The 18,953-nt window shown below is 27.6% G+C and overlaps 2 protein-coding genes across 2 annotated transcripts; both read left to right on the top strand.

The window, feature by feature from the left end:
- Positions 1-461: 461 nt before the first annotated feature.
- On the top strand, positions 462-1,984 carry LOC105619540 (glutathione S-transferase 1-1-like). Its single transcript, XM_012201058.1, has 5 exons — positions 462-614; positions 905-963; positions 1,047-1,188; positions 1,582-1,749; positions 1,829-1,984. Exons 1-5 carry the CDS (start codon positions 474-476, stop codon positions 1,982-1,984), a joined length of 666 nt encoding a protein of 221 aa, XP_012056448.1. The 5' UTR covers positions 462-473.
- A 7,536-nt stretch (positions 1,985-9,520) lies between these two features.
- Positions 9,521-17,411, top strand: LOC105619694. Its single transcript, XM_012201214.1, is given in 12 exon segments — positions 9,521-9,611; positions 9,614-9,660; positions 12,538-12,596; positions 12,905-13,043; positions 13,122-13,280; positions 13,710-13,870; positions 16,059-16,197; positions 16,340-16,398; positions 16,505-16,646; positions 16,724-16,891; positions 17,136-17,306; positions 17,397-17,411. Coding segments are annotated over 12 exon segments (1,350 nt in total).
- Positions 17,412-18,953: the final 1,542 nt, after the last annotated feature.

The raw sequence follows: 18,953 nt of genomic DNA on the forward strand, positions 1-18,953 counted from the left end.
TTTTTGATACTTTAATTATTATGACTTTATTAATTATTAAAGAGAGACATTTTTTTCTTACAAACTTTTTGTTTGTAATAAATTGTATTCATTTGTCGAATATTATGCGTGTCTCGTGCAGAAATGATAGGAAAAGTTACCTGTAAAGATATCTCATCCTGCTTTAAAACTAGACACGATGAAAATTCGTACGCAGCGGCGGTACAGAGGTGTGTTCAAGAATTCAGAGTACATCATTTTATTCCTGTTACACACTGAATGTTAAACAAGGATAAAATGATACTTGGATAGATCCAAGTGAAGTTTCTGAACGCAGCTGTGATGTAGATCTAAGGTCTACAAATTTAAAAAGTTTTTCTCTTTGGTTAAAGTTGCAGTATAAAAATCTGAAACAGAGAAGACAACAAGAAAAAGAGAAAAAGACGTAAAAAAACAACAAAAATAACAGATAAGCGAAGACAAGCAGCAATAAGATGCCGATTGATTGTTATTACTTCCCTGTAAGTCCACCTAGTCGCACTGTTATATTACTCGCAAAAGCACTAGGCATTCACTTTAACCTGAAGATCGTAAACATTCCAATGGGGGAGCATTTAAAGCCGGAATTTTTACAGGTATTTCAGTTTATACTGTTCTCATTTTTGCAAAAGATTTATTGTAGTATCTCTTAAGGTGACACGGTTAATAATATTGATCAGTAATATTGAACTAATAATACTGACAATACTGCATTAATATTTTTACAACCTTACGTTATTTACAACCTTACACGATCAATATTATTGACAATATTTGTCACTTTAGTTTTATGTACGTAATATTTATTGACATACTATGACATACTGTGACATAATGAAATAATACTGATGCTTGAGAATCAAATTTTAATTTAGTTTTATTTTAGATTAATCCGCAACACACAATACCAGTCATCGATGATAACGGTTTTATTTTATGGGAAAGGTAGGCGATGGATTTATATTCTAATCTGTAATCAAGCAATAATGCTAAGTAATTACATTATTTCACAATTTGTGTCATTACAGTCGTGCTATTATGGCTTATTTAGTGAGCAAATACGCGAGAAATGACTCCCTTTACCCAAAAGATACGAAAGAAAGAGCAAAAGTCGATCAAATGATGTACTTCGATGGTGGCACCCTCTGGCCTAAAATATTTAATTGTTATGTATGCATTGATTTTTATTCTAAAATTTTATTAATTAATATTACAATTGAATTCGCAACATTTATCCTTAATGAAATTGATTTTTCTCATCAGTTTTTGTTCAGTTGCATTCAGTAAATTTATCTTTTTTACATCATTTAATTATTATTAAAACATATCGTCTATATTTTTGGAACATTCGAAATTATACAGTATATTATAATGTTTATCCTTAATGAAATTGATTTTTCTTGTTAGTGTTTATTCAGCTGTATTCAGTAAATTTATTTTTTTTTACGTTCATTGAATTAAAAAATATCGTCTGTTTTTTTGGATCATTCAAAATTATACAATTCTTTTTTTATATATTATTTGTTGGCGCGAGATACAATGGATAAAATTGTCATCGTTTAGATGCCATTTTGTCGAGGTCAAGCGGATTCAGTTAATGAAGCAGATGTAGCTCAACTAGAGAAATCGTTTGAAGTGCTCAACGCTTTCCTCGACGGCAAAGAATTTGCGACCGGTGATAATCTAACCATCGCCGATTTCACTATCAGTACAACTATTTGTGTAGTACTAGTGAGTCTATATCTTCGCGAAGGATGATTTTATCGATTAGTCGTATCCAAATAAATCGAAGCCGATTTTTTAATTGCAGTGTTTTGACTTCGACATCAGCCGTTACGATAACGTTGCCGCGTACTACGAGCGTTGCAAGGAAAATCTGGAGAGATTCGGATTCGAGGAGGTGCACGCTATGGGTGTTAAAGCGTTTACCGAGATGTACCACGCGAACCTGCAAGAATCTAGTTAACGTGAATATGGATATTTGTGCACGCCTAAAGCGAAGGATCGATAGTAACTCGTTTACCTGAGATCGAGATTAGACATGGAATCTCATTATTATACCTTATAGAATTTAAAATTCACTTTTTACCTTCGCGTTCCTCGGCGTTTTAACAGCTCTGTTATAATAAACCAGATAATATAAGTGCTCTCAAAGCGTTGTTGTTATTGCATACTTAGCTTACCTAGCAGATCCTTCGCCTAGAGCTTATATATTCTGCAGCAATATTTATAGTTCTTTCTCTGTACATGATAAAGGAAAAAACTACAATAAAATGTTAAAATATATATAAAATTAAGTTTAATAAAAATATATATTTATAGAAATTAATTTATAGTTAGTTTTGTAATTAAAAATTACATAGGTCTTTTATCTTCCTCAACACTTCAACTCTCATTAGTTTTATAGCCACACTTCCCGTAGATGGTATTCACGATGAAATTTATAAAGCTAACAAGAATCAATATTCATCCTGCGAACATTGAAAGAATATAATGGCAGCGTTGAGCCGCGAATTATATAAAGTCAATGGTACTGCATATCTCGCTTTGTCATCATTACACTTCATTTTCTTAATTACAGCGTGACGTCCAGTCATGCAAAGTATAAAAGTTTTCACATGCATGAAACGTATTATTCTTCTTTAGCGTGTTGGGATTAAATAGATAATAATCATTGAAACAAGATAAAAGTCTAATACGTGATGAATGTTTAAGAGTTAAGCTTTAAAGCAAAAAAAATAATATTTTATATTAATTTTAAGTCTGTTAAGAATTGAATAAACGTTATTGTGAAAACAAGCTATAGTACAGACATATTAGTGGCTATAGACAACAATAAAAGATCGAGCATTAGAAAAAGATGACGAATCGATAAATGAGGAAAAGAATAAGTCTATTCAAACCTAAGTTTTTTTCCATTATCTCTTTACACAAGCAAGAGATGAACGAATAGATCATATTTACAGATCGCGCACGTAATATTCAAATTTTATATAGTTTACTTATATTTTTTATAAAAATAATCTCTAAATTTTTTGTCGTTAAAAAGTTGAAAATAATTATTGAAATAGAAAATAATACTACGCAAAATATATCTCTAGATTTTTTATTTTAATTTAATTACAAAATAGAGAAATATAAAAATAGAAATCACAAATTAGATAGCTTATATTTTGATTAATTTGAAACTGATCATTTTATATATTAGATAAATAATATTTTTGAAATTATGAATCATTGAAAAAGAGAAGATTTATGCGATTTAAGTTTCAAGAGTAAATATAAATAATGCAGCATTCATGTTTATATTGAAAAAATATATATTTAATGTATATAATTATTGAATTGTATTTTAATAATAATAGAATTGTATAATTAAAGAATTATAATATCGATGGTAGCTAAAAAATCATAAATAGTATGGAACACACATACGCATATACACAACAATTAAAAAAATTGTAGACACTGCTACACTGCTACATTAATAGTCACTAGAAAATTTAATGGACATGGTTATGCAGGTAAATATTTTTACTTCTAACGATACATAATTAAAATGATCAGTTTTAAATTAATTAAAGTATAAACTATCTAATTTTTGAATTTTTTTTCACATTTATATTTTGTAATTAAAATAAAAAATTTAGCAATTTTTTACTTAGTATTACTTTTTACGTATTATTTTTTTACATATTATTTTTTATTTCAATCATCATTTTCTATTTCCCAACAATAAAATTTAATAATTATTTTTATTAATTATTCTTATTATTGTTTTAAAAATGTTGGATTATTTTTTTATTTTAACAACATAATCACAACATTATCGCAATATAAAACGTTGTTTTTTTTTAAATCATATCTTAAAATATCTTATCGTTTAGTACATTTGTGATAAAATATCTTGTCGTACGTATCTTGAGTACATTTGTGATGTAATCCCGAAAAAAAAATATTTTATATATAATTATATAAAATTATGTAAAATTATATATATCTTTATATAATTTTTTTTTATATAATTATATATAAAACATTCTTTCCCGAGATCTTATTTATTTATCATATATTTAATATATTTAATATATCTTTAAAGACAAAACGAGGAGAGAAAAAGTTCATTTTATTAAAATTGGACGATTTAAAAAGAGTTGAGTAAATCTCAACTTTTGGCACAACTCATTCTTGACATTGGTCGATTGATTTAAAATTTTTGTTGTTGAAATGTAAACGGAATATCTTATGTACAAACAAGAAAATTTATAAAATATATATATATATATATATATATATATATATATTAACGTTAAAAAATAAATATATTAATAAAAGTTATATTTCGATGCATTATTGTAATATGCTATATAAAATATAATTTTATATATGCGCTGCATATAGCGATGATATGTAAACTGTAAAGTATAATTTTAATATAAATATTTTTCATTATAAAATAAGTTCTTTCTTTATTTAGTTTATATCCAATTCAATTATTTTGCGCTTTATATTATTTGATTACTTTGACGGTTTTAGATATTTTCGCAGACTAATCTATCTTGCATAATCGTTTATCCCCGTTGATACTGCTTGATATTGAGAATACTGCTTGATATGAACATATATAGTTGCTTCTGTTCTATTATTACAAATAATTACGTAACAACCAATGCATAAGCAGTGTATGACAACAATGAATCGGGAATGCATTTTACAATCAAATAGAATTCCATCCATTCTAGACTGGCAAGAAGCTGTTGCCTCATTTGTCAATATATGACAAAGCAATTTTACTTTCTCTTAATAATCAGATATTTATAATTCATTAAATGTATAAATTATTATACATCTTCATTGGAGTAATATATGTAATTATTATATTATTTGATTATTATAATTTATAGAGTTATAAAAAAATTGTTGTTTTATTATACATATATGTAATAATACTTTACATATATATATTTATATTTATATATGTATAACTAATCTTATAATTATTATAATAGTTTCAAATTTTACATACAATATATCATTATATTTACATTATATTATGTATACATGTACATAAAATATATTTTAAACATATATATTAATTAATAGATAACTGTACGAAAACAACTTTTTCAAAAGTAAACTATATAGTTTTTATTTGACTTGCAGTGGCAGATTTAAGAATACGCATACATATTTTATGTTACGAGAATCATGGCCGTTAAAATCCACTTAACTTTAACTGCTTAGAAGAACGATCTATACGAGGTAATTCTAGGCTTTTTCTTATAAAAAATTAGAAAAGAAATAAGCTTCTTAGAAATTTTATTCTTTTGCGCCCACAAAATGTAAATGTATTTTTTTAATAAAAATATATTTCTGTTGCATAAATCTCAATTTTTCTTAATATATTTTACATGCAGTAGAAAACTAACATGGCAAATATTATATGTAATAAATATATATATATATATGTATATTATATATTATATATATATATATTATACATATATGTATATGTATAATAATTTTAATGCTGTTGATATTAATATGAGGAAAAACTTTTAACAAATGAATCTGATCTAATAGGTTATCGCTTATGTGATAACCTATCGACCTTATTAATTGAATCGCTTTATGTTAGTTAGTTTCGCGAAGAATTAATTTGCTTTGTAGAAAATTTCCAAGTATAATTGTGTTAAAAGTTTAAACATGCCGAACCGCAACTAGCTAATAATTCGATAGAGCTACTTATGCGATGATGCTTCTCACGTTTTCCGGAGAAGTTGTTAGACGGTCAACCGAACAATTAAAACTATCCATTCGTTTTTGATCAAGATGTGGTTCTTGAATTTAGAGCAAATGTTAATTCAGAATTAGCTTTTTTATTTATTACTTACATATTATATCTTATATTATATCTTAACATCTTATGCGCTGCATGTCTACAACGTTAATTCTGTGTAGTTCTAGAAAAGAATATGCTACAATTTTACAACAATTACTTACATAGCAATCGATCATTAGATCATTTGTCGCTGACTACAGTTGGCATCGAAATAGTCAAAACTTCTTTTGTTTTGTAAACTTACATAGAATTATATCTAACTTTTATATACTTTCCGCAAATAATTATAACAATTACAGCATTGTACATCAATGCTATATGTACACATACATATAAAAATTGTATTGTTAAAATTGTATTATTCTGTTCAAACTATGATCATATCTGATGTATCAAGAAATTACATAGAATTATTGCAGAACGAAGATTATACAAATTTCAGTGTTACTGTATTTTATACAATTTTAAAATAAGTAATATTTTATTTTTAAAGAGAAAAGTTTGATTGAACGTTTAAAAAAAGCAAAATTTTGGCGTTTCAACTGACAATTATTCATTCGCAAAAGAGTCATGAAATATAAAAGTTAGTATACAATTTATAGGCGTACACAAAGGTTAAACCGTCATAGTGTATAAATGGAAAAATAAAATACAACACGCTGGAGCGCGTGCACACATAACACACACATGCGCATGCATAGAGCGTGCTCCATTCAATTACGGATTATCTGCAGTATTTTTCTTTAGCAAATATTTAGTTAGGAGGAACTCATCTTTTTAATACACAAACCGAAGTATCTAGTACTCAACTCTCAAATAAACATCCTTTAGGACAAACATAAAATTGTTTGAAATTAAATAAAGAAGTAGAGGAAATGAAGAAGTGAAGGAAAAAAGGAGGGAGAGAAGAATTCGCTATTATAACTTATTGTTAGAAAAGCTGATAGCTTCTATCGCTAATTTCTCAAGAGAATCATATTTGATATTAAAATTATTAATTTTCTTTTTTACTTTTACTTTCGCCTACATAGTTCTTGTTTCCAATATTAACAGTGTACCATTAATAACGAAATACACCGTTCTCGTTCTTTACATCCGCGTGATGCGCGCAATTTATCAAATGTGTATTGATGTAGGAAGGTGAAACATTGAGAGTCATGGCTACACAGATACTTGAACCAATACTTTCATTTGCTATCAAGTGGTTGTCTATCGTTGGCTTCTCCAAAAAATGGAATTCCGTATAAATAAATGACTGTGAAATTTGTATAACTTTTATAAGAAATAGCTACTGGTACAAAGATCGGGTGATCAGAGAATAGAAATGAAACTTCCGTTAAGTGATGACTGTGTATCTTTATTTCAGTTCAGTCTGATTTTGCGTTTGCACGATTCAAAAGATGTCAACGTTCTGCCCGCGGGCAATCGAGTGACCTGTCTCCTAAGAATCTATTTATTTTTCGATCTCTTGAGACAATTTCGTTGTTTCCATTTAAAATTGACGCAATTCTCTCTTCTTATCAAATCAACTTACAGCATATGCTATTTGTGTTAAACTCGTACTTACGACGCGGTCAAGCGCGTATAATCGCATTAACAATTCGGCTATAACAAAAAATAATGTGCTGTGAGGTATCGTAATTCCTAAAGCAATCTAATTATATATTATTTAAACTTCTTAGCAGATATTAATCTTCTTATCTGCCATTCGCAACACTACTCGTGTGTTTACCTTTTTTCCTCGCGCTCGAACAGCTTTCGCGTGAAATTTTACACACACACACACACACACACACACACACACACACACACAATATTTCTCGCGGATCACATACATGCTATCTTCTCCGAATACTTTTATTTAAAATGTCGTTTTACTTGGATTACAGCAAGGGTAGTGGTCATACAGAAGAAGAATCGAAATAAGTGTGTCTGTATAATAGTATTTCATTATTGTTTCGTAAACTTACTGCAAACTTTGTAATACAGAAAATTCTTGTCCAACTATAATTATCTCTGTCTTCTAAAGGCTTTAACTAAATAGTTAAGTTAATGTCCTTAAAATTAAATGCTAAAAGTTTTAAAAGGAAAATTCCTTGTTATTAAAATCATTTTATTTATAATAAAATTATTTTTTTTTGCGAGAAATAAGAAGTCTGTTAAGAAGCTATTGTATTACTGAATGGAGGAGGGGGGGAGGGAGTAGGCATTGGAAGGAGATCATTATTTTTTTCATTGCCGATATAAATCTTGCTGAATCAGTCGCTTGATAATGACAGTGCTAGAACATTAAAGTTTCCTCATAATGTGTAAAGAGCATGATTTGCAAATTTTTTTATACAGCAACGAATTATCGATATACTGAAAACTAATTGACACTGGTTAACCAATAAAAGATTAATATTGTACGAGTATGTACATCAAAAATGCTGATTGAATCGTAAATCAAATTGTAACTTAATCAAGTTCACGAATACTCGACATGCAAAGCTTTAATAATTATATCAGAATTCTTCCCAAATAGGACCAATCATTCCAATTTGTCAGCAGTGTTCCTTTCTAAAAATAATTTAACACAATTTTGCAAATAGATATTTTACGAATATAATTATTAATATTTCAGCACTGAGAGAATAATAAATTTATGTAAATTAAATGTAACGATAATGTTCATTGTTTGCAAGAGAATTTTTATCATTTATCGCTATTATGTAAATAGAACGTTTTGGAATCAAGAAAGTTGCGATAGAAGGCAATGTCCCCGACTACTAACAAATATTGAGAACCCTCGACGCATAATCGATCCCATTCTCGCGTGCGTGCAATATATAGGTTGTTCCGTGTTACACGAGCTTTATAAATACCTCAGACAAGCAAGTTGGTTACACAGTCTGCCATAATCTCGCTATTCGTCTCCAGAGAATATAATCTGCAGGTTCGGTCAAATGATTTTCCATTTCTCTTCACCTGTCACCTATTACAAATAATTCGTCAAAACTGCTAAAGTGACAAGACTAAATGATTGTGAATATTTGTGATTTATAATGCGCGAGGTCGACTTTGTAATATACTTAGAATTCGGCGAGTGCTTGAATTATTCCTCGTTATGTGATAATTTATGAATTTGGAAACCTGCGGATTGTATCATTTTTCACGTCTACTCAGTTAATGCATAATTGAATGTGTAAAGCTGTAATACACTTGTTCAATATAACTTATAGCCTATAATTGACAAATTTTCTTTTGATTGATTAATAAATTTATCTCTTTGAATTGGTTTGAGATAATATCGTCTAATCAAATTGTGTCATCCAATATTTCGATTATTCTTCTTCATTTCTTTTTGTTTTTTTTTCACACGTGGAAATTAGTTACTCCTTTAAATATGAAAAGTATGTTCCATTAAAAATAGTTTCGCGCTGCTCAAATACTCTGAAATGCCTGACATGCGATCGATCACATTGGCCACTTCATTAATAGAGCGTCGCACGTTTTCGCAGATTTCAAGATGCCCATCGATCTTTACTTAGTTGTCGGAAGTGCGCATGAAAAACTCCCATGTATCGTCGAAAATAATTTCGCGTCGCTCGAATACTTCCGACGCTAGAGATCATAGTGGTTACTTTATTAATAATGTTGCACATTTCCATAGATTTCAAGATGCCTATTGATCTTTACCAACTTACTGGAAGTTCGCCATGTCGGACCGTGCGCTTGGCAGCGGCGGCCATAGGAGTGGATTTAAAAACTGAAGAACGGACCTCAAGGCCGGCGAACACCTGAAATCTGAATTTATTAAGGTGACTTGTAATTTTGTAAAAAATGAAACATAAGTATATAAGTGCAAATGAATCCTTAAATTAAATTATGTTTATATTGTTACATCTTTATATGTGTTTAAGTCTTTATATACGTTTCATTTACATTTATTTTAAAAGAGAAAAGATTAGGGGATATGAAAGGATGCGGGTTAGACACTACAGATACATAGGAGCGTTGCGAATCAAATATAGCTTTTACGACTTTGGAATATAGACCAATAACGTCCTCGAAAAAAATGCTATAATATCTTTTTTGTGAAACAGTGCGATTATCGATCTTATTTTCCAATCAAAAGATTTAATAATTTGTAATTAATCTTGTGCAATATTTATAAAACAAGGAATTAAGAGAGGATTTTAACTTAAAGAGATAGAAATAGCGCGGCGCGCGGCGTTAAATTCAACATCTAAGATATAGTAATGAAATTGTCAATTTATGTTAACATTGTCGAGTAACATATTATAATTTTTGTGAATAGTTAATCAAATAAAATAAATGTGTAAACATGTAGTACGAGTTTATGCTATGGGAGCAGAGAAAGAATTAAATATAATGAATCCTCAATTACAGCCGAGATGAAAGGAGAAAAATATTTTTAAAATACTAAGAGAATAAGGAAAAGAAGAGAGAAAGAGAAAAATAAAAATTTCAACATCAAAGTCTTGTCCAGAAACAAAAGATCAAATTTTATCGATGTTGAAATTATCGGATGTCGATAAGTGTTAACAGTGGGATAGCGAGATAATTAATTGAGGAAATTGAGATATTTGTGATTCTAGTGAATTGTGTTGTCCAAAGTTATAATATCTAGGGAGAGAAGAAGAGACAGAAATTTTTGCCACAAATTTTACCTTCAAAGTTGTGAAATATGTGAAGGAGAGAACATAAAGTTGTTCAGAAAAGTAAATAGAAGAATGATAGGGAAATAGATGATAGGGAAATAGAAGAAATAGAAGAAGGAGAATCGGAAAATATTCATTCAGTTAAAGAAATGAAGAAATGAATGAAGAGGGTGAATTCTGTTCAGAAGGTAGCATAGTCAAATGAGAAAACAAGAGGAGAAATCGTTCGCTAGAAAGATCACTAGAAAGAATTCTATATCAGCTGGAGGATCCGGAACTGCAGAGCAGATGAACAGGGAGCGATAACTAAATCTAAGCTGTTCATATTATTTTAGCTAGAGTTTTCTCCTGAAGTTTGCGCGCTCTCTCTCACCTGTTTTGTCCAGATATGTTTAGCACTCTGAATTTATGGATTCTATGAACTGATAGAACTCAAATGTCCATTAAAGTTTGACGATTTATGATTTGTTTCAATTACTCCGTTATTCGAAATTTAATTTAATTTCTCTTGATATTCATCAGTAAATTTGATGTTTCTTTTTCGTCTATTGTTTCTATTTGGATTTCTAACTTTATATATTTTAAAGGTCACAGTACCCACTTTATTGAAATTGAATTATAGCAAAAGCCTCCTCAAGAAAGCTCTCTTGATGCCTTAATATTAAATTTATTCATAAAAGGAATTAGAACACAATGTTCTTAGTCCGCGCGCGCGTATGGAATTATCATTTCTTAATTCACGGAAAAATACCGACTTCTTAATGAAGCATAGTGGAGGTGAAAGCTAGGATTGAAACCGGAACTCAACTATCAGACGACCATGCAACGTATGAAGCCACGCAACGCCACCATTGTCTCTCAGAACTGAGTACCCTAAATAGAGCTTTATACAGAACAATGGAAACCGTGCATTTATTGACAGAATTCTACAAAAATCGTAAACCCGCGTCGAGACTCCACATTCATTAGGGAGACAACATATTTGTCGCATATTTGTTTAGGCAATATTTGCTTATTACCAATTTCCTTTCAAGATTTCAAATCTTATAACACGCATTGGTGTCAAATTTGATTGCTAATGACCAAACAATCTGATAAAAATCATATTTTATATGTTTTTTCTTGTTTTACATGAAAGATCTTTCACATTTTTACAAAACGTAACAATATCAAAGACACAAAAATATGTAGTATAAATGTATTTATAAATTTTTTCTAAAAATATCTTATTTAAAAATTTATTTCTTTAATTATCAGTTTTTTTAACAACTTTCTGAGAGTTTTAATTGCAAATTGCTTAAGCATTTCTTTTTTAATACATAGATAGCAATGTTTATATTGCGCAATATTTATTGACGTACTACTGTTTTTAATATTCCTGATATTAAAAATATCAGGAATATTAACCCTCAGTATCCACATCTCAAAAAAGTCTCTATCTATCCACATCCGGGTATTTGTAACCCAACGTTTTCTTTTGCTTGTATCGCAGATTGTAGTGCATCGATTTTAACTAACTTTTTTTTAATCTATCGTTTGAAGACTAAAAAAAAAGAATTTTTTAGTTAGAAATATCATAGCATAAAAGAATATTTTGCAATAAGTGAAAAGAGAAAAAAGTCAGAAAAAAGTCTATGAAAAGAGAGAGGAGGACGCTAATCCTTTGCAGGTACTGCGGATTAAAAACAATTAATATTAAAAACATTTTATATAAATAATAAAATGTTTATTATAACGAAAACTTTAAACATTCTGTTTACGTATAATGTTTTTTTTTCGTACTAATTTTTTGTATATAAATATCGATATGTTAATACTAAAAATACAGATACGATAATGTACAATTGGAACTGTATTATTCAAACATGTTTTCTTTAAAAACTTTCTTTAAATATAAAAAAGGCAAATCCTTTCTGTTTTAAGTTTTTATAATTAATTTGTCGAATAAAAATATATTTTAAATTTTAAAATAATTAAAAATAATTATTTTGTTATTATATATTTTGTTTATAGATGAATCCACAACATACAGTGCCTACATTGGATGACAATGGCCTATATTTATGGGAAAGGTATGTATTTCCTAATTTTTTTTACTTTAACATTTAGCAAATGTCATTGACATTCATACATATAAAATAAATATACTTTCTCTATAATAATTAACAACTTATATTTTGTTTGTTATAGTTTAATTTACTTGATATTAAATTCTCATAGTGTTAGATATTTGTTTAAAGCTAATTTAGATTTACGAATTCTTTCAGAGATTTACAAAATCGTATACAAATTCTTTAGTAAAGCGTTAGTTAATTATTATTATTATTATTATACATTATTATTATACATTTATTATTCACGTGCTCGCCTTAATTTGCAGTCGCGTAATTATGACTTACCTGGCTAATTAGTATGATAAGAACGGTTCTCTTTACCCAAAAGATCCAAAGAAACGAGCCTTAGTTGATCAGAGACTATATTTTGACTTGGGAACTCTATATCAATATTTTATCAATTATGTAAGTTATTCTTAAATTATATAATATCATAATATGTAATGATTAACAAAATCGATATAGAATAAACATTAATCACAGTATCAACTGATAGTTACTGGTGTCACTCCGGAGCAAGCAAAGTACGATAAAATGAACGATGCTTTATCTTTCTTGGATAAATTTCTAGAAGGGGAAAATTATGTGGCAGGAAAAACTCTCGCCGATCTTGCCTTGGTCGTCACCATTTCCAATTATCAGGTAGAAAATAGGTTTACACAAGTATACGTCACCGATTTATTGAAACATACATTAAATCAGTTAAATTGTGAGCGTGAAGAAAACAATATTTCTACAGATTTAAACAAAAAAAAATTGTTTTTAAAACAACATTTAAAAAAATCAAATATTAATAGTTTTATCATTATTAATTATTTGCAATATTAATTTCCAGTAATAAATTTTTGCACTTTTAAATTTGTAACATTTCATTACAGTATATATTTTAATGTATATATTTTATGTATATATTTTAATATAATGAAATTAATATAATAAAATTTAATAAATATGTATATATTTTAATTATAAATAAAATCGAAAATATAAATTTATCAAAAAAATAGTTTTGTAAGTCATTATAGCAAAAATAACATCAAATTAGCAATTTAAATATTTCTTTTCTTACAGAGTGTGGGTCATGATTTGAGTAAATACAGCAACATTTTGAGATGGTTTGCCAAGATCCAAGCAGAAGCTCCTAAATACAATGAAGTCGAAGGCATCGGTATAAAAGCATTCAGAGATCTTGTCGAAAATGCTAGAAGTAATCTCGTGACATTAACAGTTGTGTAATGCATTGGTGCTTTCATATTTTTATGAAATAATAATTTGTCTTATAATATTTTTATATATTATAGATTTCGAATAAATAAATAAATTATAATATTATTAAATAGTTAAAAAATACTAATTTAAAGACATGTATCTCTCTAAATTCTTTGGCGTGGAATTTCATGGAATTTCTAAAGACTGAGAATTGAGCCAATCTTGAAACAGAGTGGCTCAAATGTCAATCTTTAAAAATGAGATTTCATTCTTCGGAGTGAGATTTATATTAAATCTTTTTAGAAAGAATACATGATTCTAACAAAAAAGAATTTAGAATTAAGATAATAGAATAAAAGATAATAGAATAAAAAATCTGAAAAACATTAAAATATTGTTTACTATTAATAATAAATTTTAACATACAAATATATTAATAAACTTGAAACTATGGTATAAAAAACCTATAAAGAAAATATATTGCATTTAAAAAAATTAAAGAATGTGACGATAGATGATTATTACTGCGGATTTTTTGGAACACATATTAATCTAACAGAACATAATAAAAAATTATTATGTACATAAGAATTAATTTTAATTCTATATAAATATATACAATTGCAGATAACACAAAAGTTGTGCTATTTTACATTATATGTTTCCAAATATAAAATTAGTTAATATCCTATTTACAGTTACCTTATAACATCTAAGGAAAGTTATAATTAAAATATTACATGATAATACATGTTCTTTCCGCAAAATTTCATGGGTATAAAGTTGAGAATTCTCACCTCTACTAGTCATTTAATAACAGGAAAGCTTTAGCATAGTTTCTATGAACGGTCTGCCCTTAGAGAATCTTGACCTAGCTTGTGCATGGTTTTGTCGCGAACAAAAAGTTTTCACGACCAGGCTAAAATCTTCTTCTTTCACTGGAAATATCGTTAGATAAATTCCATCGATCGTCGCAAAGTTATGTTTTATATATATGCAAAACAAATTTAAAAACTAGATTAATTAATAATGTAATCATAAATTTTATTCTAAAAAAATTTCTTTCTTATTTAATCTATTAGGATTTATTTATTTATTATATATGAACAAAATTTTATTGTATACATACAAAGAATATCGCATAGAATTCGCGCATACGACATGTACAAAGTGATTCTTCATATCAGAAACAACAATTTTTTTCGGCTTGCGTATAAGATCTTTTATTGTTTCTCTATTTTAAAGATTTTATATTTATAACAACTGTTCATGATATATAAATATCATTATATTGAATATTTTTTAATTAATACGTTCAAAGCAATTGATTAAAAGGCTACAATTTCTAAAATAGAAAGTACTGTATAATTCTTTAAATACAAATTATTTCTAAAAATTTATTAAAATTTTTAATATTAATAACTTTTCTAATAACGGAAAAGAATTTTTATTTCTCCTTCACATCTTTTATAACGTTCATTTTCGAACATTCGATATTAACAAATCTTTCAAACTGTGAATCTATCTGTTCTCATTATGCTCGTAATTTGGTAGTTTGTCTTAAATTTAATGTTCATTTGATTCTACTCTCTAAATAACGATAACAATTACAATATAAGAATCTGTGCTTGCATCAATCATATTTTGTTGATGATTGTAGAAGTTACAAATATTAAAATAAGACTATGTAAATATTTATAATACTTAAGCCCAGTATTATAATACTCAAATACAAGAAGATATTAAAACTTATATTCATTAATGTTACATTAGATTTTAAATTAATTTTAATATTTTTAAAATTATATATGAGTTATACATATAGCTTCTTTTTTTATCTTACTTAAACTGAATTTTATAGTTGTTCATAGCATAGTTTCCAATCCTACAAAAAAAAAACGTAAGTAAAGCTATCCATCTATCTGCGCCTATCCGTCATAAAAATCTAATAAAGGTCAGAACTACAGGCTGACAGTAATATTTAAATACATGGTAGTATATCGATTCGATGAAAAGTTATAGTCCAGAACTGTTCAGTCTTCGTGCAAACCTGGATCTGTGCACGCAATTGTTTTCGCGAAAAAACGAATACTTTATTATATATTTATTAATTTAGAATTAACAAAAAGAAGTAATATTTATAAACACATTATAAATTACGTGAATATCATATATATCAATCGAACAAATTGAGCTATTTTAAAAACAAATAATGCCCGTATTATATTATTTTCCTCTGAGTCCACCTTCCCGAGCTGTCATGCTTGTGGTAGAAGCAATAGGGCTCGAAATGGAATTAGTAGTATTGAACACAATGGCTGGTGAGCATTTGACACCGGAATACGAGGAGGTATGAAAAATTAATAGTGTTTAAATATTACTCAGTAAAATATTTTAGATAAGTGTTATATTAATTTCGTAATTTAAATAGAAAATATTATTGGAAAGCACTATATTTTTTATTATTAGAAAGAGCATAATTTTATTTTTAGTTGAATCCACAAAAGACAGTTCCTTTTCTAATTGACGATGATCTTAAAATATCAGAAAGGTCTGTAGAAGCGTCTTAATAAGTGTCACGTAGCTCATCTTATAGTATTTATATATATATATATATATATATACATTACTATTTTCATCAAGAAATGACATTTTAGCCGAGCTATCATGGCTTATTTGGTCGATCAGTATGGCCAGGATGATACATTATATCCGCGCAATATAGAGACACGTGCTTTAGTTAATCAACGATTATATTTCGATCTTGGTAATCTTTTTGCGAATATATTTGAATGTTACGTACGTATACATTTCATTATTTTTAAATAAACCATATTGAGGCTGCATGTGAATCATTGCACATTCTGTGATCACAGTTGAAAGTCTTCAGAAAGGAAATCGAAGCGTATGATCCAGCACAATTTGAAAAACTAATAGAGAATTTTCAAATCATGAACAATTTTCTTGAAGGACAAGCTTACGTAGCTGGAGATAATTTAACGATCGCCGATCTTTCCTTAGTTGCGTCAGTAACAACAGCGATGGTAATTTTAATAGTGTTATGTAGTATTAATTGACTACAATTTATTTTTAGAACAAATTAAAATGACAAAATGCTACATGTTAATTGTTAATCTTTCTTTTTTGTAGATATTTTTAAGATTACTCTTCCTCTCCTATTAGTAATTTTATATAGATTTTTAATTTTATATAGATTAGTTGCTTTGTTGTCAGTTGTCACATATTTTGAATTTATTTTGAGATTTGCAAAATTAATCGATTGTTTAGATTTTTGGGTTTGATTTGGGAGAATACAATAACATTTCTGACTGGTTGGAGAGAATACAAACATCTGTACCTGGATACGAGAAAGCTAATGGTGAACCTGTTGAGATGTTCAAGCAAATGGTTCAAGCTTCACAAAGCAACACAGAAGACGGAGAAGGAGAAGGAGAAGAAGCAGAAGAAGAAGAAAAAGAAGAAGAAGATGGAGGAGAAGAAGAAAATGAATAATATACGTAATACATTATTTTAATTTGAATCTTCAAGCTAAACACAAATTAAATATATAAAACGTTTACGTATAATGCTATCAATTAAATTTTAATCAAGTAATTGTGTCGAAAAAAATATTATCTATTGAATAAGGTTTTTATCAAAACTCATATTTAAAATAATTGTACGTTGATTTTTAAACGCATTATAATATATATAATATTATTTCTGCACTTTTTTGCACATATTTTATAAATATATTTTATAAATATAGAAATAAGAACACAAACAAATAAAGAAGTAATACCTGCAAGCATAATATAAGATAAAAAAATAAATAATTAATATAATAACAATAAGTCTTAGTGTTATATTAATTTGGAAAAATTACAATATTTGATTAATTTCAAATTATACTATATATATAATTCCTATAATTTCTTATAATTTTTTAAATTTTTATTATTTTTTTTTATTTAAAATTTAAAACGCGAAAATGAGTAATATGCCGACTGATGGCAATGCCACTACTAAAATTCTATATTATTCACATTCAACATATGTCATTCCATCTGTGTCGTATGTCGGGTAATGATCTTTTAAAGATTACAAAACCCATACACACTATAGGAAATTTTTTTCTATATTTTTATTTATAACATCTTGTTTAATTAATTATTTATATATTTTGTTCAATAAATTTTAACCTAACAGTATTAATAGGAATTTATTTAATTCTTGGAATATATATGAAATACATTGAAATATAATTTAAATAACGATTACTTTTCGATTGATCTATGATAAAAATACAAGTTGCAACTCATAATGGTTATAGAAAACTATTATTTTATCATATGTACTTCATACAGAAAGTTGAAGTAAAAATACGTTTATTTTTATAAGTAATTAAATATTAAATTAATAAATATATTAATGTGTACATAATTATTGAATTGTATAATAATAATAGAATTGTGTAAGAAAGAATCATATTATATGAATATAGCATATAAGAGCATCAAAAAAAATAAATATAACATGAAGCAATAAAAATTATAAATATAGTATATTATTTATTGGAATGTTGAATATGTATGATTACTCATATAAATGTCTCTACTTCCAATAAGTGTATTTTTAATTTTAACACAATCATAATTATAACATTATCGTCTAGCAACAAGACGATTTCTATCAAAGCTTTTAATATTTTATTGTAAGTACAGTTGAAGCTCTATAAAAATAATTTGTCGAGATCTACCGACCGATCTCCGTAAAAGTAAATAAATGCGCATGCTCGAATATATGCTCAATTATGGGAAATTAAGACATGACTTTTATGAAAGTTAAAATAAAATGAAGGTTAATTTTACGGAGGTTCGACTATAAATCGTTATATTTGTCATTTATAATAATTTACACTATTGTGTATGAATGTACATTGTGTGTGTGTGTGTGTGTGTGTGTGTGTGTGTGTGTGTGTGTGTGTGTGTGTGTGTGTGTGTGTGTGTGTGTGTGTGTGTGTGTGTGTGTGTGTGTGTGTGTGTGTGTGTGTGTGTGTGTGTGTGTGTGTGTGTGTGTGTGTGTGTGTGTGTGTGTGTGTGTGTG

The sequence above is a fragment of the Atta cephalotes genome (genome assembly GCF_000143395.1).
Source record: "Atta cephalotes unplaced genomic scaffold scaffold00022, whole genome shotgun sequence".
Taxonomy (NCBI): Eukaryota; Metazoa; Arthropoda; class Insecta; order Hymenoptera; family Formicidae; genus Atta; species Atta cephalotes.